A 21222-nucleotide genomic window follows, 5' to 3' on the forward strand; every position below is an offset into this window, starting at 1 on the left:
ATGCTAACGTGAAATAAATCAGCCCCCGTTTAAAAATAAACATTATTTCACTCGCTCTGCCTTTTTTTCCCCCCCAATCCTCTGGGGGATGGAGGGAGTGTGGGGTACACTGGTAAAAATTGTTTCAGTTTAATGAGTCTTAAAATCGGATTTTTTTTTCTCTCAAGTAGGAAATATTAGCTTGTTTTTAAATTACTGTTCGCTTTACAAGTCAAATTTTCTTACCCCATTGACAAGTCTTGAAATAAGTAAAACTGTCATCTTTTGTAGCAAAAAAGTAATAGAAGTAAGATTTTAAGTCTAAATATTAGGCTAAAATACTTGTTGAGACTGACTTATCTTTAGGTTTTTGCAGTGTGTGGGGGGTGGAGAATGAGTTTCTCGTGACATTTCATTCTGCACCGCGCACGTCGAACGCCAGCCGAAGCACGCACTGCCCCGTTTGAAAACGCGGGCAGGTGAATTTCAACACCCTCCTTCCATTATTCATCGATCCGCTTTTGTGAGACGCGACCTGGTCTGTGCTCTTAAATGATTTATGCCAGCGCCAGCACCATAACAGCGGCCAGAGGTAACGGCAAAGTCCTAACCTACCTACCACCGTGAGTCCAGCAGCCAGGACACTAGAGCCAATCAAACTGCCTCCTGACTGCCGGGTCCAGACCACACATTGCGTACCACACACTGAGAGCAGTGTGGAGAGGTTCAGTGTACAGTTACTGTATATGGTGGCCCTAGGTCAAGCTCACTGTTTTAAACATCCCTTTTTTCTTCAAAGATTAAATTCCTCCCTGTTGAGCCTGTAGGATGTGTGCAGTTGTCAGGCTCTGAATCAGCCTTTCACAGTCTCTCTCTCTCTCTCTCTCTCTCTCTCTCTCTCTCTCTCTCTCAGTGTCTCTCTCTCTCTGTCTATCTCTCGCCTACTCTTTCTCTCTCTCTTTCTCTCTCTCTTTCTCCCTCTGTCTCTCCCTCCCTCCCTCTCACTCCCTCTCTTTCTCCCTCTCCCTCTTTCCTTCTGTCCCTCTATCTCTCTCTCTCTCTCTGTCTCTCTTTCTCTCTCTCACACATCGCTGCACTGTTCTGCCACAAACTCGGCCTCTGTGGGAAGCGCCTTCGATTCTGTTGTCTGAGAGCGATAGACTACAATATAACACCTTAATGCTCGGATTGCCCAGCGAACCCATATCCTCCCTGGCTTTAAGCCAGCTTGCGCAAAGTGCAGCAGCATTCTTGGTGTTATTAAATCAATTTGTAAAGGGTAGGAAAAGGCTGCACATGACATTTTGGGCTCAGGCGAAAGCCTCTTGACTGTATTGTCTTACACGAGACCCTGTTAGAGCGCAGTGTTGGTTGCCTTGAGTGCAATCATTCGAATCTTTTAAGTGGACGAGGCTTGGGGCTGGTGGGACATATGCGGAGCCCTCACAATGGAGAGCTTGGGCTGGGCTTGCAGTGGCACACCCTGCCCGTACAGAGCAGGCCCGTTAGGAAGCAGCAGGTCATTGCCGTGGAATGCCTTCTGATGAAGCGCTCAGAACCGACACAGGCAGGGGTTGATGGAGCAGTTACTTTAGATCCAGTCAGAGCAGTTACTTTAGATCCAGTCAGGGCAGTTACTTTAGATCCAGTCAGGGCAGTTACTTTAGATCCAGTCAGAGCAATAACTTTAGATCCAGTCAGAGCAGATCCAGTCAGAGCAGTAACTTTAGATCCAGTCAGAGCAGTTACTTTAGATCCAGTCAGAGCAGTAACTTTAGATCCAGTCAGAGCAGTTACTTTAGATCCAGTCAGAGCAGTAACTTTAGATCCAATCAGAGCAGTAACTTTAGATCCAATCAGAGCAGTTACTTTAGATCCAGTCAGAGCAGTTACTTTAGATCCAGCCAGTCCAGATCCAGTCAGAGCAGTTACTTTAGATCCAGCCAGTCCAGATCCAGTCAGAGCAGTTACTTTAGATCCAGTCAGGGCAGTTACTTTAGATCCAGTCAGGGCAGTTACTTTAGATCCAGTCAGAGCAATAACTTTAGATCCAGTCAGAGCAGATCCAGTCAGAGCAGTAACTTTAGATCCAGTCAGAGCAGTAACTTTAGATCCAATCAGAGCAGTAACTTTAGATCCAGTCAGAGCAGTAACTTTAGATCCAATCAGAGCAGTAACTTTAGATCCAATCAGAGCAGTTACTTTAGATCCAGTCAGAGCAGTTACTTTAGATCCAGCCAGTCCAGATCCAGTCAGAGCAGTTACTTTAGATCCAGCCAGTCCAGATCCAGTCAGAGCAGTTACTTTAGATCCAGTCAGAGCAGTTACTTTAGATCCAGTCAGAGCAGTTACTTTAGATCCAGTCAGTCCCTAGCACTGCAAAGTAGTTGCAGCAGTATCTAGATTGGGGAACTTATGTTTGCCCCTAATACAAAACAGAGAAGTAGTGGCTTGCTCTGTTCTCCTATACGGCAAAACAAGTCATTCTTATGTATCTTATAGCCTTTTTTTTTTGCTTACAAATTGGTAATGAGGTGAGAGACTTTTACTTATTTCAAGACAGTTTCACTTAAGGAAGCTAAAATATTTTCTACTTGAGAGAAAGAAAAAAAAAGTTTTTAAGCCTCGTTACAAGACTAAAATATTTGTTGAGACTTTTTCCTCAGTGTCTCTGAAACGGCAGACTGCAGAGCCATGGGAGACCCAGCGTGGCGGCAGGGCAGATAAATCTGCTCCACGATGAGCTCCGCGTTGCGTCGCAGACACTCCGAATCGCAGAAGACAAGCCACGTTCTTCCCGCGCTGGGGAGACATGCACGACGTGCACATGCATTCCACTGACATTTTAAAGGAGGACTCTTGATTCAGAGCATGGAAAATCAGGTTCTAGCGAGGTCTGGGTCGTCCTTGGGACTTCCCCTTACCCCATCATTCTCCTCCGCAGAGCAAGTTGAGTGACCTTTCACACCGTCTGCTTTAAAGGGCACATCCAACAGCTGTCAAACAAAAAAATCACAGTGTTACAACTGCCAATCATGTTTTGTGTGTTTTGGTGTACTCTGCTGGATGGATTTGAAAAATGTAACACGTTTATGTGGGTGAACTAAGCACTCGACAATGTACTGGCCTTTGCAAGCCCAATAAAACAACATTAATGCTCAGCCTGGTCTAACCAAGCATTTAATTGCAAGGCAATCATAGTGTATCGCCTAGAATCGGGAGAGCTAGCTGGAGCCGAGACCCAAACCGTGAACTTTGCTCACAAAGAAATGCCCTTGTAGTCCCTCACTTTCCCCTTTTCCACAGTGCTAATGGGCCCTGAGCCGTGGAGAACGCTCCAGAATACCATTCTTTACAGCCGGCCGCGAGCAGATGGTGAGAGGCGTCACTGCTTATGATGTGTCACCAGGCCCTCCTCTCTCTCCAGCTCACATATAGGCCGGTTTGACCAAATGCATCAGCGTGAGGAATCAGAAGAGATGTGCGGGGCCTGTCCCTGGCAGGGCGTGGAAGAGCACTGCTCACCCCACCAGAGGGCACAGGTGAGCGGGAAGGGTTGGAACGTAGCCTCCTGCAAGGAATTTCATTTGAGTGAGAAACGTCTTTTCCACGGGGAGGCACTTTTACAGTCCTTTTGTTGCCTTGAAAAAAGAATGTCCAACTCGCGATCAACTGTATGTACAAACATGCTCGTAGATAGCCCCTGCTGCCGGCTTGGGAGAATGAATACAACTTGTGGTTCTCAGAAATACACGGCGCCAGCCTGCTGCTTTTCACAGCACAGCCACAAAGGGGTGGGGTAAACGAGACCCATTCATACACGTGCACAGAGTTGGGGTGGAGGAGACCCATTCATACACGTGCACAGAGTTGGGGTGGAGGAGACCCATTCATACACGTGCACAGAGTTGGGGTGGAGGAGACCCATTCATACACGTGCACAGAGTTGGGGTGGAGGAGACCCATTCATACACGTGCACAGAGTTGGGGTGGAGGAGACCCATTCATACACGTGCACAGAGTGCAAGCCGCAGGCTGCCGGACGGTCAGCAGGAGTCACTTGACCAGTGGACACAGCCATCCCACGTGCCTGGGCGATGTGCAGTCAATCACGCGCGACGGCTGTGGGATGGCCAGCCACAGCCAGCACGGCACAATTCAGATTCAAGGGTTAATATGTTTTTCATCCATATTATTATTGTTACATATTATTTTACCTGGCCTAAAAAAAAATATTGTACTCTGCTCTATTCACTGTTGCTTATTATTTTCCATCCAGTCAGGGCTGGCTGAGCAATTGTGTGAGTCAGGTGCCAGTATATCACAGGCCAGGGCCTTCTCTTACTGCCGCAAGCCTTGAGTGAAAAACTCTATGGGAATATGCAGTGGAGAACCCCATTTGACTTTTGTAGCTAATGAGGTGGGTGTCCTTGGTACTGGTACACACGCGGTTCAGCAGCCGTTCTGGAGTAAAGGATGGCTCGAAGTAATGCTTTTTTTAGTGAGGTGCTGACTTTGTCGGCAGGCGTACTCTTTCTGCAGAAATAAAGATCCTGATAATTGGATCAAGTGTGAAGTGTTTTCCTGACTGCATTGCCTCTCTATTACAAGACAAGGGTGGATTTCTTCTCCTCAGCCCGACAGTACGGTGTTTGAATTGTATTAGAACAATACCTGCCAGGCCTAGGCCAAGGGCACCACACTAAATCCACAACCCAATTGTTGGTTAGTTGGACATTGACAACGCATTGCCGGCCTCTTGCTATGGGAACAGTTTGGCCCCTGACGCCACATCGTCGGGTTCTTGCTATGGGAACCTTCCTTTTCGCCGTTTCAGTATGTCAGGGTTTAGTAATTAAGACATTTAGTCTTGCAGTGTATCAGATATGTGGCCAAAATTCCTCTGTTTCCGGAAACTTCTGTATTTCCCGAGAGATGCCACAAACTGTGCCAACATTGCATATCAAAGCACGCCATCTACATTTTACACAAACAGGGAATTCTGATAATATGAAAGAAAACATAATCATATTTAGAAAATGTCTCGTTGTGTTGTGTTTTTTTTTTTTTCTCTCACAGCATCTTTTGTGGTATTATACTGAGCCCCTGACTGTGGCCTAAGAGAGGTTAGGAATTAAGGGAAAGGCTGTAGTCTTTAAGCTTGTGTGTGTGCTGTGAAATGTGGACATGTAGGCCCCCTCTCCTCGCCTGTAGGTTTGATACAGATGTGAACCCAGAGATAGTTGGGCCGGAGCCAGACGCACTCATAACCCACCCCCCTCCCCCGCCGCCTCCCGTTCGCCTGATTCCTGGAAGCACTGGAACAGTTGCAGTACCCCGAAGCCGCTCTCACAGTGCTTTGAGCACAGGAAGTCCTGGGAGCTGCTCATTTGCCACAGGAAGTGACCTCAGCATTGAGGCCCGCAGACCAGCAGAATTTGGGAGTGGAAGACATTTTTTAGTATTTGTTTTTACATGTTACAGCACATGGGAACATAGCAGACCCCCCCTGGACCACAGGACAGTTAATATCCAAACAGCTAACAGCATGGATGAATGTCAGAATGCAGTATGCAAGAATGTCTCTCTCTTGTGCATTTAAAGAAATGGGCTCCAGTTTGGCTTTTCCAGTGATAGCTTCATTTTTGTCCATACGGACCTAATGTGGTTGTGCTTCATAAGCATCGCCATATAGCATAGACATGTTTGCTATATACGTTTGCTCTATATAGTGAGGAGCAGTGAATTCTCACATTTAAAGCATTATTCTCTACTGGGCCACACCTATTCCCAAACAATGAAAGGCAATCAGTTATGTGAACAGTTATTTTGTGCAAAGCTGTTTTTAGAGTCAAATGTGTGACTTGAAAATTGCTCTCTGCGTATAATTTCAGTATTGCTAAATCCGCACCTGCTTTTAATGGTGTAATCCAAAGTTTTTGGCAGGAAAGATAATGGTTCTCTTGGAATTAGTGCTGAAGTGTCTTCCTCAAAGATTTCCTAGAATAGTCGGAAGATCTTTCTATTTCTAATATTCTGTTATTTTGATGCCAGTAAAGGCATACGGGAATAACATCATTCCTCAGAATTGAATAATAAAGTGGGTTGGTTTGAATTGAAGATATAATTTGGTAGTGCTCCATTATAACCATAGGGACAGGCAGTGACAGTCGACACATCCCCTCCGCATAAAGAGCCTTTTGCATGTGATGCCTTGTTGTTGCATTAGATCAAGTGCTCTCAACTGTCAACCTGGCAGGCCACAGTGTCTGCTGGATTCTTTTCCACCTCAAAATCTGTAGCCTATTCAGAGCCAAGAAACAGGTGATGCGAGTTATCGGTGTAATCAGCTGCTTTGGTTTATCAGTCGGGTGCTGAGTAACAGTGGGTGAGGGATGAGAAGCGGGGGGTTACATTATCGTTATGGAAACGCTGCATGATGCTTATGTTGCTCAGCTGAAGTAATTCTTTCTCTCAACCCAGGAGAAGGTAGGCAGAGATGTGGAATGATTCGCCATGATCTTGTGTCACAAAAAAAAAAAAAAACGATTCAGGACTTCCTGGAAGATATGATGTGTACATGGTGTTCTTTTAGTGACCCATGAATAGGAACCACAGTCAAGCTGCACTGGTAGAGAAGTCCCTTTTTGGGCGGTGGGAACCTGCTGCAGGCTCAGGCTGGGGGCACAGGTTCGTGAACGCGGTCTGTGGCTCGCGATGAGGGAGAAACACGCTGTCAGCACTCGCAGCTTTTGCGCGCACAGCGTGTTGAGTGCCACATCAAAGACCAGAGGCAGCCTGCATAAAGAGAAACACGCACACACACACACACACACACACACACACACACACACACACACATGCATACACACATACACACACACACACACACATACATACACACACACACACTTACACACATACATACGCACACATACGCACACACACACACACACACACGCACACCTGACTGGAAAATGTTAACCTTCTCGTCTCAGAAGAGCAGCTCGCTCTCACTCGCTCTCAGACGCTCTCAGACGCACACTATCTGGTCTGCTATGTAGGTGCGAGACCTTTTCTGTGCTGAAGTGGGCAGGCTCTGTCTCCTTCCTCTTCACCGCCATCCTTGTTTTCGGTTCACACGTGGGCCCCGGCGCCACTAGATTAAAAATCTCATTTGCTCTTCCGATTGATGTGATAAAGCAGACCGTGCGAGACAGCCGCGGCCTGTTTGGGACTGCTGCCTCGTATGCTGCTGATCGACTGACGGATAGTGTTCAGTCCCATATTACTGTGTATGAGTGTGTATGTGGTGTGTATGAGTGTGTGTGTGTTGTGTATGAGCATGGTGTGTATGAGTGTGTGTGCGTGTGTGTGTGTGTGTGTGGGGTGTATGAGCGTACTGTATGTGTGTGGTGTGTGTGTGTAATAGGCTATATGAGCGTATGTGTGTGTGAGTGCACATGTGTGGTGTGTGGTGTATATCGAGTTCACGTGTGCAGAAATGAGTGTATGTGCGCATACAGTGTGTGTGTGTATGAGTGTACATGTGTGGTGTGTATGAGTGTGTGTGTGTGTGTGAGTGCACGTGTGGTGTTTATCGAGTTCACGTGTGCAGAAATGAGTATGTGCGCATAGTGTGTGTGTGGAACTCTCCCCCCAACAGCACCCTCAGATTAACTGTATGCTCTGAATGTGTTTTATGGGGGCGCTGAAGTATTTCTTCACAGTTGATAGGGCAGGGGGGCACTGTCTCAGGTCTCCTGCAGCGCAGAAAGCACAGCTGTTCATGCCGTAGCGCGAGTGTCCGGGGAGATTTATAAGGTACGGACAGACAGAGAGCGGGTGACCTCTCTCCAGAGCCCGCTGCAGTGACCGCGGCAGGCAGGAGGAAAGGTCTGGGGACAAGTGTGTGGGCGGGGGCCGAGTTTTACCATCCGGCCGTGACTTACTGAGAGGAAAAACCTCATGTTCTTCTCATTTTAGCTTTTCGCTGATTTGTTTCTGTGTATTTTTTCTTCTGTGAATCCTCCAGTTTTTGGACGTGGCTTTTACTGTAGCTCCAGAGTTAGGGCTCAGGGCCTGTCCCCAGGGGTGGATTCTGGGCCCGGGGCGGCCCGTCTTGCGGGCTCGCTGGAGCCTGCTGTTTCGGGGGGAGCTCACGGTTCGGTGTGTAAACGGACCCAGATCCCAGAAAACAGGAAGTCAGCAGAGCCCATTTCTCACTGGCAGGAGGCTACTGATGGAGGCAATGAAGCACAGTGCTCAGGGGTGTCTGTGTGTGTGTGTCTGTGTGCGTTTGTGTGTGTCTGTGTGTGTGTGTGTGCGTGTGTGTGTCTTTGTGTGTGTGTGTGTGTGTGTGTGTGTATGTATGTGCATGTGTGCGAGGGTGTGTGTCTTTAAAGGTGTGCGCATGTGTGCAAGTGTGTATGTGTGTGCTTGTGTGTGTATATGTGTGTGTATGTGCATATGTGCAAGTGCATGTGTGTGCATATATCTTTGTGTGTGTGTGTATGCGTGTACGTGTTTGTGTATGTGTGTGCTGGCGTGTGTCTTTGTGTGCATACATGTGTTGTTGTCTGTCTGTGTGGGTGTGTGCATGTCTCCATGTCTTGTGTGTGCGTGCATATCTTTCTGTGTGTGCACATGTGGTTGTGTCCTCCAACAGTTCCTCCACAACTGTGGGTGTGTGGGTTCTGCAGGTGAGCTTCACGCAGCTCTGCTGAAAGATTACCGGAATCCCCACATCCCATGTTGGGCTGGAAAGTGTCAAATTTCAGCTGTACACATGTACGGACTCATTTCTGTTGTATTTATTTCCAGAGGAATATATTTAATGGAACATAACAACAGTATGTCATTCTGCCTGCGCAATGTACACTTCCATGCAAGAAAAGAAAGCCCCCTCTTTATGGATTCATCAGACATTTTATTTTGTCCCTCTGCAGTGCTCTGTCAGATACAACATCTAATTGCCTATACCAAGGGGCACATTTAGATGTTCTTAATGTTACCCAGATGTTGTTGCGTGACAGAGAAATGATAAAAGGGGTATCATGGGAAAGTCATGTGACCCCCCCCCCAAACTCTTTAGCTGTACCCCCCCCCCCCCTTGTCAGCTGTGCCCTGTTTTAGTGAACACTTGGCAGTGTTCACTGTAACGTCTGAATAGCAGTGGCGTCCACGGGGACCCAGGCCATTGCGATACCCTTTAGCATCTATCCTCTACGGCACAGGAGTACTCTGGGTATTCTGGGTGACCTCATCTTCTCCTCAGCTACACCGACCGCAGAGCAAAAACAAGACGCTTTCAGTTTGGGTATTTTCAGCCCGTGTTTATCAGTATACTTAATACATCTGTTTCTGGTGCTCACTGGGCTTGGGGTGTCCTAGATAGGAATCTTGCTAAACTTAGTTAATGCTAATCCTCATTATTCTACAGTAGCTTGCACGCTAAGTTTTAACACCGTTTGACATGTGACTGTCATTTCAAGGCACAGATGACTGAACCAGAAATATAACAACCCACAGTGTGACATTCAGTTTCATAAGCATCATCGTTGTGTGGGTTTGGTGCAGCTTTGTCTGCGCTCCAGTGCATCCCTCTGCAGAGAAGCCACGTACAGCAGAACGTGTTTCAAGGCAGACATTCTGTCTCAATGAACTATTTCAAGACCACATTAGTTTTATTGTTAATTAGGCATCAGAAGAACACGCTTTTCTAGAGGGAAGAGAACTGGAAGAATCATAGTTTGAAATGAATGGAAATTTCCTTTCTAGTCTCAGGAGCAGGGTGCTCTGAGAAACCTGAATGTTTCTGTATAATTCAGGACGGAGTTTAAAGACTTTTTGGTTTTTGCTCGCCGGTTTGTGTAAACATCCGATTGGCTTTATTTGAAACAGGGACTTTTGTCTCTTCGCAGGAAAATATGTATTTGAATCCACGGAGATGAACTTCGACCTCTGTATACTCAATACTCAGGGCCCTTAAATAACTAAAGCACAGCCAACAAGGAGCAGCAGAGGCCAATAAACAACAGATGTTCCAGACAGGAAACAGGGACGGCTTTGCTTCAAAAAAAAATCTCCAAAACCTTCTAAATAAAATAAGTGAGAACATCCTTCCCCTCACGGTCGCAATATGCAGTTGCACCACAGTCTCTCCTGGCGGTTATCTTATCTGAAGACTTAAAACTGATTAGACTGTGAACATGACCAGCAGGCCGTATCAATTATTGTATGTGGGTCGAGCTGTGTTCATGCTTTTATATATTACATTTGAGTCAGGGCCACAGTGTATCATGTCCTTCTTATTTTACCAGCGTAATAGTGTATATCTGTATATCTACTCAGCATCGCCTGTTTCGAGTGCACTGCAGATTTAGTATTTTTAAGCAAAGTGTGAGTCATATAATGTACCAAGGCAAAGAACATTTTTATGTAGAAATGAAACGCCTAAAGATCAGCCTGGTCGTGGGGAGTGTTAGACAGCTACAGAACCGGGGTTTAGGGGCATCGGGTTTCTGGTTGAGTTGGGATAGCTTGAGTGGGAGTCTTGGGCTTTAACCCTGTGAAGAGGAGGTTTTTGGAATTTTTTTATTTTTTCCCCTTCAAAATTATAAGTCAATGATCTAGAACTCTATTGCAGTCAGATGCAAGTAGTGATGCCAGGTGTGTCGAAGTGTCCCTGAGCAAGTCACTTAACCCCCAATTGCTCCTGACGAGCTGGTTGGTGCCTTGCATGGCAGCCAGTCGCCGTTGGTGTGAGTACGTTTCTGAATGGGCAATATAAAAAAAAAAAAGATAGATATAGCGCTTCTCTCACACTCAAAGTGCTTTAGAGTGACGAGGGGGGAAACCAAAGGCAGCCATTTTGTGTCAGAATGCATCGGCATGAGAATGTAATCACACACCTCAGAGGGTTAACTGTGTCCTTCCTCTCTCTCCGGCAGTGATTGACGAGAGTCAGCGGCGGAAGCTGGAGGCAGTGAGCTACTCTTCCCGCTACGCTCTGGGGCTCTTCTACAAAGCGGGCGCCCAGATCGACGTCCCGTGGGCAGCAAAGTACATCGCCGATAATCCCTGCATCCGCTTCGTCTCCATCGATGACAAAAAGCGCAATTTAGGTCAGCGCTCCCATTCTTTCTCTTAAACGGGCCAGCGGCGGCGGGGGGTGTGTCACGTAAAGTGCTGTCTAATTGAGTGTCGCCCCTCGACGCACAGCGAGACGTCTGCCGCACGGCCTCATGGGAGTCCCTTTCGAACGTGGAGATTTCGGTGTGTCATAAATAGCAGGATGTTCGGTTTGCATAAAAACTCAGGTCTGTCCCCTCCCTTTCTGTCAGGCAACACTTTTGTCCTCTTTTTCTGTTTTTTTTTCAGGCAAACTTTTCCGGGCCATAGACTGTCAGCAGTTGTGTACGTTGAACCAAAGGTTAATTCAGACGTTCAGGCCGACCGCCCTTGAACAGCAGCCTGGGGGGGACAGGCAGGTCCCTGGAAAATCCCCTTTCGCCCGGCAGTTGTCTGAAGAAAAGTGTTCAAGCCGTTTTATCTATCTGTCGACTTGGAGGCGTACGCCCTTCATGAGTGAGGAGTATGTAGCGTGTTGGGAGAAGGTCTCTGAAAAGCCTTCTGCACTTCACCTTATATAAACCCCGCCGTTCCGAAGGCAACAGCGCAATTAGCGGGGCTGTTGAATTTTGCATTCCGCGTTACACATTCCCCATTCGGGGCGGAACATCCCGAGTCATTATCCGCTCTCTGCTTTTGGTCGGTGTAATGTGTTTTACTTGTAGCCCAGGGAAGTGGGGGTGTTATCTCCCAGGGAGGGTTTTGACTTCGCCTTTGAATCGGGAGTTAAGAATAGCCTTGGATTTTTCCGCTCGCTGACGGTATAAACTCAGGGCGACCGTGACCCAGGGCGCAGATGCCAGGTCGCCCTCGTCACAGCGCGGATTGTTCCGGACAGACGGGGGGGACAGTGCTGCGGACTATGCGTGATCAGGTTCAGCTGAGCCTGTGCATACATCAAAGAGGTGTTAATGTGCGATGGCTCAAAGCATTATGGGATTGAGTTGAAATGAGGTGGGGTGTAGATGCGGTGGACTGGACGTCCAGGCTTACTGTACCTCAGCCTCCCGCCGAACTGTGTGACCCCATCATCTCTCTGTGCCATGGGAGTGAGTCAGAGAGAGGCACAGTGCCAACACCTTACCCACACACTCTGCCCTGCTCTCTCTCTCTCTCTCTCTATCCTCCTCCTTCTTCCTCCTTTCCGTCTCTCACATTCTCCCCCACTTTCTCCATCACTGCAAAAACCAAAAAATAAGTCAACCTCAATAAGTATTTTAGTCTTATATTGAGACTTAAAAACTTATTTTGTTTACGTTTCTTGATAAATAAGACAATTTTTTGCCAATGAGGTCAGATTTTAAAATTTGCCAATGGGGTAAGAAACTAAAGCTTTCTCTCTTTTTTGCAGTGTTATCCTTCCTCGCCCTCTCCCTCTCTTTTTCCTCTTTGTTCTCTCACTAATTTTCCTTCTCCTCCGCTTTCTCACTTTTCTACTCCCTCTCTTTCTCGTTATGCTTCTCCTTCCTCTCCCTCGCCAGTAGGACTGCAGCCTGACACTGATCTGCTAAGGGAGCAGCCCTGCTTTTTATTCATCGGCTAGCTAATCGGAGAACATTGATTAGCAAACTCACGTCACCACCAATGCGGAGTCCCCCTCTGCCTCCATCAGGACAGGACAGCGGACACCACCGTTCCTCACCGCTGTCCCTGTCGCTGGCCTCATCCCCACTTCACCAGTCAGATTTGGACTTGGAAGGGGACACTCACTGCAAGTGCAGTCAAATCACACCCAAAACGTGTATCTCTAGTCTTAAACAGAAGGGGAAAACAGTGGGCATGTTTATTAGACGCAGTACAATAATACTTCCTGAAAATCGGTCTAAACCCATTTTAAGACGATGTCATTACCGCCATGACTTCACAAAAAACAAGGTTAATTAATTAGCCGCGATGTTAGCCACGGGTCGAAACAGAAACAGGGTTGTGGGTGGGGGTGGTTCTACTCATGTGACCTCACAACATGAAAGGCATGCGGCTGCATATGGTGACACCGCTACATGTGATGTACAGTCGACACGGCCAAACGGTTTGCTCTCTGCTATTAAACAAATGGAAACCAACTCGCGGGCAGACTCAAATATTTGCCTAACAAATAAAGCTGCTCATGTTACATTTATGTATAAAGGGCCCTTGCTGGTCCTTCCCAGGCTGTTAAAGACTCACAATCTGCCTTGTAGAAAGTCTCACAAGCTCCTTATATGCCATTTAATATTGATGCGCAGTGTTTAATAAAACATCAGGACCTAGATAGAAAGTTTTCCTCTTTCTCTTCCAGTCAGAATCCTTTCAAGGCCTTCACAGCCAGAGAGTGGGGGAATCGTTGCATTTAGATGCTTGTGGAGTGTGTCCAATTCTCACTGGTGTCCCCGTGATTTTCAACATCGCCAGAGTTTTAACACGCACTTCTCAAAGTCTCAAACTCTTTTCCCCCCTTTTCTGGTATCAAATGGTTTCACCCACCGTTTTGGCGCACTGCGTTATGAGACGTATTCAGTGGACAAAGCAGTAAACTCCAAAGACCATAAAATAAGTCTCATCTCAAATTCTTAAATCTTTTATTTCTATTTTGCGGTGAGAAAGTTTGACTTGCAAGCAAACAGTGACTTAAAACAAGCAAAAACATTTTTTTGAGAGAACAAAATAAAATGTTAAGTCTTATTATAAGACTAAGACTGTTTTGCAGCTGACCAGGCCGTGGTCCATTTCCTGAATGGCACTGTGTTCTGCAGACTCTCCGGACCGCGGCCCGGCGGTGGTGGTCCACACCAGTGTGCCGTTCGGGGTCCGTCACCTGGAGGCAACCCAGGAGGAGGTGGAGCCACTGATCCTCAAAGAACTTCAGAAGGTCCTGCCTGGGCTTCCCCAGCCAATCAGCATCAAGTTCCATAAGTGGAGGTACTCACAGGTGAGATGATCCCGGCACCCCTAGAACAGATCAAACACAGGCACACAGACTGTGGACTGCACACCTCTCATTTTCACATCATCAAATGCTTCCTAATACCAAAATTTGCTGTGGAACAAATTGCATTTGATCTTAGTTAAAGTGTACTTCTGGGTCCGATCCAGAAGGAAGATTTAGTTGGGTAAGCTGGGACAGATTTGCTCAGCATTCCTCCATGAGAGCGCACGTGTAGAGAATATGGGTGTTCTAGACACTCTGTTTGATGATGCTCCAGTGTCTTATGTTTGTTGAGACAATGTTTTTTTACGTGCTTTGACCGCATCTCGAAATAGACGGGACGGTCTTTGTAGAACTTTGTTAAATATCGCTCGGTTCTCTGAAAGGGGACAGATTTGTGCCGCCTTTTGCTTGTGCTATGGATGTTACTCAATCATCTGCGTTGCTTTAATAATGAAGCAAGGAAGGCTTAAGTGCAGTTAATGAGACGTTTTCCTGGTCTGCTGCAGAACAAATGCACTTATAAAAGAGGAACGAGACGCGTGACAGGTCTGAATGGTGCGGAAAGATTTTGTTTGTAGGATGTGCGTGCAGTCGACGGGATTCCTGATGAAAGGTTATGACAGGAAAACCTTTTTACATCAAACCTTCTTCTCCCTGTGCACCAGGGCCTGTCTGCTGTCTTCACACACTGAGGAGTACGCTGTGCTTCATGAGCGCAATGTGTGTGTCTGCTCCATCGCTGTGTTCCAAAGTGTGTTTTACTGTCCTCAGCGGCAGACAGCTGTGAGACACACACAAACACACACACACACAAACCCCCACACACGCACATACATGTACTTTGTACTTAAGATACAGTTACACAAAAGCACACACTGTCAGGAATAACCACACTCACTCATTATTTTCTCTCACTGTCTCTCTCTGTCACACACAGGCATACACACACACGTGCACATACATGTATATGTACAGATACATTCACACACGTGTGCACTCTGTCATAAAGAATGGCACTCACTCATTCTTTCGTTAAATTAGGCGTAGATGACATGGCATACATGAAAAAAATATGATGGTGCCCAGTCAATATCAGTATTCATATGAAGGTTGGATGGTTGACCTGTAACTGAAGAATACAAAGATCTAAGGGTGGGTGGACTACTCAAACCTAGCCTAGTTAGCTATAACTTGCTTTGTCGCTGACCTGAGATTTAAATTTAAATTAATTTTTTTTTAAATAAAAAATTTTTTTTAGCTGAAAAATACATTGGCAGTTTGTCCTCCAACATGCAGATGAGTCAAGGTCACATGACATGTATTAACAATGATCCATACTTACACAAACACACATGCAAGCACACAATAAGCCTACTCTCCACACACACGCACACACACACACAGTGGATCACTTGCACTCTGTCTCTTTTACATGCATATACATACACACGTGCAAGCACACAATAATCTTTCACACACACACACACACACACACACAGTGGATCGCTCGCACTCTGTCTCTTTAACACACGCACACACACACCCCCGAGGCGAAATGCGTCGCTGAGCTGCTGCGCCGGGTCAAAGGGCACGGAACATCTGTGTGGGAGGCTAGATGACTGAGCGGCAGTGAGCCGGCCAGGCCTGGCTGGGCCTGAGCCGGACAAACCAGCATACATCTCACACCTGGCCTCCAGCAAGAGACCACAGGAAACAGAGCCAAAATGGCCCCCCTCTGATCCAGATGATTAATTTGACTCCTCCTCCATTACCTGACGTGAGGGAACATTGTCGGCTACGTCAACTGTCTGAGTTATAATAGCTCCTTAAAAATGTAATTAATCATTAGCGACCGAAATAAAGCTTGCCTTTGCCGTCTTATCCATAAATATCTCATTCTTCAATACGTATCCTAATAGAAATGTACAGAAATCAATGCAGAAAAAAAAAATCAATGCTACTAAATTCTCATTCTCATTCAGGATTTACAGCTGCTATTAATGCATGCTACCCGAAATCTGCCCTGTGACTCAGGGGCATATATCTCTACCCCATATTTCTTCTTCTCCGCAATTTGGAATTCCCAATCAGACATGTATTCCTGTCCCATTCCTGCAGCGTCCTCTGTCCGAAATGCGTGCGCCCGTTCATTAACCCTATGGAGTTATCGCTGTGAAGACCTGCACAGCTGCAGCAGGAACACTGCAGTACACCATTTGACCAGAGGGGGCAGTGTTGATTGTTGATTGTTGGGTGAGACTGTAGCCATAACGCGCGTACACCCCACAGGGCTGCAGTGCAGGCCTCCGTCCCCATTAGCACTGTCTATATTCAGCACTGGACCACAGAGCACCTGTGTCTCCACATTGAGGACTCATCCTAGTTACACCACTTGTGAACTCCCACAGTAGGTTATCATGACATGGGGCTATCCTGGCAGGGCTAGAAGCAAGGCAGTTACAGTGTTACCTTTTAGCTTCCCATCATATCCGAGCGGTTCAACAGCCGTACCTCATACCTGCTGTCAGAGGAGCTACCCAGCTGAGATGAGTTGGGTGCTGGCCTCTCCGGAAGCTGGTGAGGGCTGGGATCTGGGGGTCAGGGATGAAAAACGGCCAACGCCAGCATGCACTTGTTCCCTGGCAGGGCAGCATACCGTCTTTTCCCTGCTCCTGACCCAGAAATCAATTGAGATCCGGCGCCATCTTTAAGGGCATTCCAACCCATTAAATGTTCCTTCTAGAGCTAGAAGTCCACCTCTCCCCATCTGCCGTGCATCTGCCACGTTGTGGCTTCGAACTGATGTTTGAAAGAATAAGGACATTCCATTTGCCTAATTCACGTTTTCTCCATTTCCCCATCTTCACTTCTTGTTCCAGCCAGTTTCTAGCCTTTCGCAATGGGCGGAGCGAGGAGTAGAAAAAGGAGCAAAGAAAAGAAAAAAGAGGAGGAAGATAAGCAATTAGAATGAGCCCTGGGTTTCAGTGTGAGTGGGTTTCCTGCGTCTCAGACACATTTTTTACAATTTAATGCCTCCTCCCCTCTTTTTCACTAGCTGGTCTCACCTGGTCTTTTAGAAGGCGTATGTTTCCTCTGTGTATTGACCCTCTATGGCAGTGCTAGCAGTAACATTAGTAGATATTGCAGTGCAGTAAGGAGCTTTTTCACTCTTACTGTTATATCACAGCTCATTCAATAGATGTCACTTAGCCTCATAACCTGCCACTGAAATCCTTGTGTTGCCGTTACAGTTTGTTCCCTGCCTGTTTTTTCTCCAGCGGGTGATTGATTGCGCTTTCACATTTAAGACTTTTTCGGCCTCTGCGTTTATCTGGAAATCCGCACGCCCACCCCTGTCTGTGCTGAGCAGACGTATGTGCGTGTGCATTATCCCTGCGTCAGAGAAGGAAGGCCAGAGGTTATAATGTCTAATCAACTCGCTACTTCAGCAAAACCCAAACAATTTGTCCTTGGCCGAATTTCAACAAGCGCGTTTATCAATTGATTTACACAGAGATTACCATTTAAAGATACCAAAATAAATGAAAAAAATGGAAATAATGATAACAGATAGTCTTTGACCAGGCCTATTAAAAGCCCCAGGAAATGGGTACTATTTCCTTACGCTACTGAAATGTACCTCGATGTTTATCTTAAACCTCTTAGGCCGGGGGAAGGCCATTGAAATGGGGCATGCACGTACATGGAATGTGTTTACTCGAAAAAGTCATTACCGCGCTAAACTTTCAGACTCAGGATTTAAACATTGCTGGAAGGCTTTGGCCGTGAGGCCTTTCTGATATCAGTGGCCAAAGGCTTAAACCTTGTAATGAGCCAAATTGCCCTCCTCAGCGCTATAAATCACAGGTCTTAAAGCCACCTCAAAACCAAAGTATTTCATAATTTGTTTCAACATTATATTCAGCTCCGTATGGTGTTTTCTGGCTTTCCCCGTAGGCTACCGCCCCGAAACAATGCAAGCTAAAAAACCACTGCTTCCAGTCCAGAGCACGTCAGCCCAACGAGGTCTCCTCCCGTCTGGAAAGAGTCTCTCTTTATTGGCGTCTATTAATACTTCCATTGGCCAAGTCTGACGGATCATTACTGGAGAGAGCCCATGCTGCTCTTACACCTAACATTTCTATCTGCAGCCTAATGGCTGTGGCTCTGCGTTTGGCTAATGTGTCTTCAGTCAGGCACCAGAGCCTGTCATATCTGTCTTCCCCCGGACCAGTATCTCAAAGCAGCGGACGACTAGCGCAAGTAACAGACGTGTTTATCTGCCGTTGAAATATAGATAATATATTATGAAAAACCTGTTTGAAAAGGTCGATTGGCTGCTGCTTCCTGCAAGTGGTAAATACATTCGTCTGACCTGATCTGTACCTGTTTAGATTCAGGGTTAGTTAGTGTTTGACAGGCAGAGCTTCCTGACGGAAGTCGTTTGTCCACCTCTCTGGATGCAAACCTTGTCTGTAAATATGCAGGCTGTCCAGGATTCCTGCTCTTATTTAGACAACTGGGATTTTAACCAGAAGAGCCTAGAACGCTCACATAATGGGCTTGTACTGGGGACATTGGTACAGCATGTACTCTAAGAAACATTATTAATAGGCCTCAGCCACACATGCACAAAAATAAAATAAATAACAAGCAAGGCGCATTCTTCCCTGACTGTGGGAAGAACAAGAGTAGAGCAAAGCGAGCCTTGTTCTCTCCTCAATTCGTCATTTTTGTTTCCGATTCTTCACCGGCACCAAGAAGGTATCTGGGTAAAACCGAGGACCGTTTCAAGCGGAGCAGAACCGGGGTGTCAGGTTGCTTTAAAAGGACTCTGCCTTTGAGCTTCGATTGCTCACATAATTGGAGCTTGTCACAGCACACGGTCGGCTTCCTCTCAGTCGTGGAGTTGTTCCTCCCCACCGTCTGATTGGTACCACAAACCTTTAATTTACATTTCTACCTCATGCATACTGATGCATATGTGATGTTACATATGGATTGCAAAATGATAACACACCAGTGTCTCCAAATCAGGGGCACGTGTGAGATAACCAAAGGAGGGCCATTGATGAATATGCAAACAAGCAGGGTGCATTTGAAAACAAAGCGGGCATATTTGCATTCTGCTGCCGACCAGTATAAGGCGCAGTTTCTTTGGATTTCCATATTACATTTTGGGATAGGATTAGTTTGTAAATGAACTCTCTTGCAGAAACTTGAAGTGGGTTCAGACTGAAAGCTTTGTCTTTGGGAGATTTCAGAACCATAGTCCAAGCAGAGGAAGTCTGAAAAAAGAGGTACATTAATGCTTCAGCAAAGGCGTTTTTCCCCATGTCTTTACCCCCAGTCCCCTCTGCCTTTGTAATTATTAATCTCTGTGGATGGCTCTGGGTTTGGATGTGAAAGCAGGCAGGCAGAGTGCTATGACTCAGTTACTCAGTTAGCTGCTGGCTAGGCCCTGCTCATCCTGATGGCACGCTATCGAAAGCCGCATCGTGTGTCCAGGGACTTCTCCAGCGCGAGAAATGACCCCTCTTTGGGACTCCGGGTTTCAGTGACCTACCAGCTCCGTTTACCCTTCCTCATTCCCTGCTCGTACAGTTTGTGCAGAGTTCACTGTACCCCGAGTGCTTTGGAGCGATGCACACACTACTGTAGGACACGTCTGTACACTGACACTACTGTAGGACACGTCTGTACACTGACACTACTGTAGGACACGTCTGTACACTGACACTACTGTAGGACATGTCTGTACACTGACACTACTGTAGGACACGTCTGTACACTGACACTACTGTAGGACACGTCTGTACACTGACACTACTGTAGGACACGTCTGTACACTGACACTACTGTAGGACATGTCTGTACACTGACACTACTGTAGGACACGTCTGTACACTGACACTACTGTAGGACATGTCTGTACACTGCAAAAAAAAAAAAGTCCAAGTAACACTGTCTTGTCTCATTGACAACCTTAGGAAAAAAGTAAGTTAAAGAGCATACGTAAGACTTAATGACTTTAAGAAATGTTTTTTGCAGTGTATCAGTAAATGTTAAAGTTGCCAAATTGATCTTGATGTATTGAATCAGAGTCTTGCACAGAAGCTGTTTGAATGATAGATTAGTCTGTGGCAGCTGGAGGATACGGAGGATGATGTGGACCTCCTGGTCATTACTGCTCTCAAGCTCTTCAGTAGTCTTCTGTATTTATTCTTCTCCTTTTCCCTCGCTAGGTGATGTCCGGCGTAGCTGAGAGCCCTGGGCAGATGACGCTGTGTCCCAGCCCCCTGCTGGTCTGTGGGGGCGACGGTTTCACGCACTCCAACTTTGACGGCTGTGTGGAGTCAGCCCTGAAGGTCATGGAGGTTCTGAGGTCCTCACTCTGAAGCAAGGGTCCTGCTTAAGCCGCCCTGCTCTGTGGGGTGGGGGGGAACAGAGACTCACAGGGTTTGGGCCCGCCCTGCTCTGTGGGGTGGGGGATAGCAGTGACTTATCCTTCTGCAGAGGAAGCTGCCCACTGCTCTGCTACAGTCTGTCCAGTCACGGTAAGCTGGTAGTTCCCTGACAGTCAACACGGAAGCCATGGGAGATGCACAACAGAGCTGCTTACAGAAGGACGCTAAAAACTTACAGATCCCAGCACATACCCAGGCCTTGTTCCTGGGGTTTCTACAGTGGTCATCATTAGCATTCTCTTATGGATGTATGTAAGATGTACTATATAACATGTTTCTTCTCAAATAAAAAGATTGTTGTAAAAAAGTTGTCATTTCCATGTGTATGTTCTTGTCAAGATGTGCACATACTCACACCTATAAAAGAAGAAGCCCATCTCTGTATGTGCCTTATCTCATAAATGGCCATATACTTCTCCCTTTAGCATGAATTGCAGTATCAATAAGATACTTCATTACTTGACTGCTTTGTACTTGATTTGGCATCAGTCATGTCGGTTAATTGAGTCTGCATTATCTTTTTTCTCTTAACGGAATGAAATGTAAAACAAATGTCTTAAAATATTCACCCTGAATTTTGGACATGAAAGTACATTAAAATCAGCCTAATTATTTCCATATATGGCATGTTTGAAATTGAATACATTACACAGTTTCATTCTTCTATTTGAACGGGGTCTCAGGAGAACATCAGACCGTGTACAGTAAGCTTGTCTTTGTCCCATAGACGCAGTG

At 46.5% G+C, this 21222-nt stretch overlaps 1 protein-coding gene across 5 annotated transcripts in view; it reads left to right on the forward strand.

Annotated features, from left to right (window-relative positions):
• rnls (renalase, FAD-dependent amine oxidase) overlaps positions 1 to 20773 on the forward strand; it is a 40826-nt gene extending 20053 nt beyond the window's left edge. For 4 of the 5 annotated variants that reach the window (XM_061227505.1, XM_061227513.1, XM_061227485.1 and 1 more), the window contains exons 5-7: positions 10932 to 11105; positions 13845 to 14020; positions 20266 to 20771. In XM_061227505.1, coding sequence (XP_061083489.1) covers positions 10932 to 11105; positions 13845 to 14020; positions 20266 to 20418 — 503 coding nt within the window. In that variant the 3' untranslated portion in view covers positions 20419 to 20771. Of the gene's footprint in view, positions 1 to 10931; positions 11106 to 13844; positions 14021 to 20265 lie in introns of all 5 variants that reach the window. The other variant, XM_061227525.1, reaches the window with a different exon arrangement.
• Positions 20774 to 21222: the final 449 nt, after the last annotated feature.

This window comes from Conger conger, chromosome 2, assembly GCF_963514075.1.
Source record: "Conger conger chromosome 2, fConCon1.1, whole genome shotgun sequence".
Lineage (NCBI taxonomy): Eukaryota > Metazoa > Chordata > Actinopteri > Anguilliformes > Congridae > Conger > Conger conger.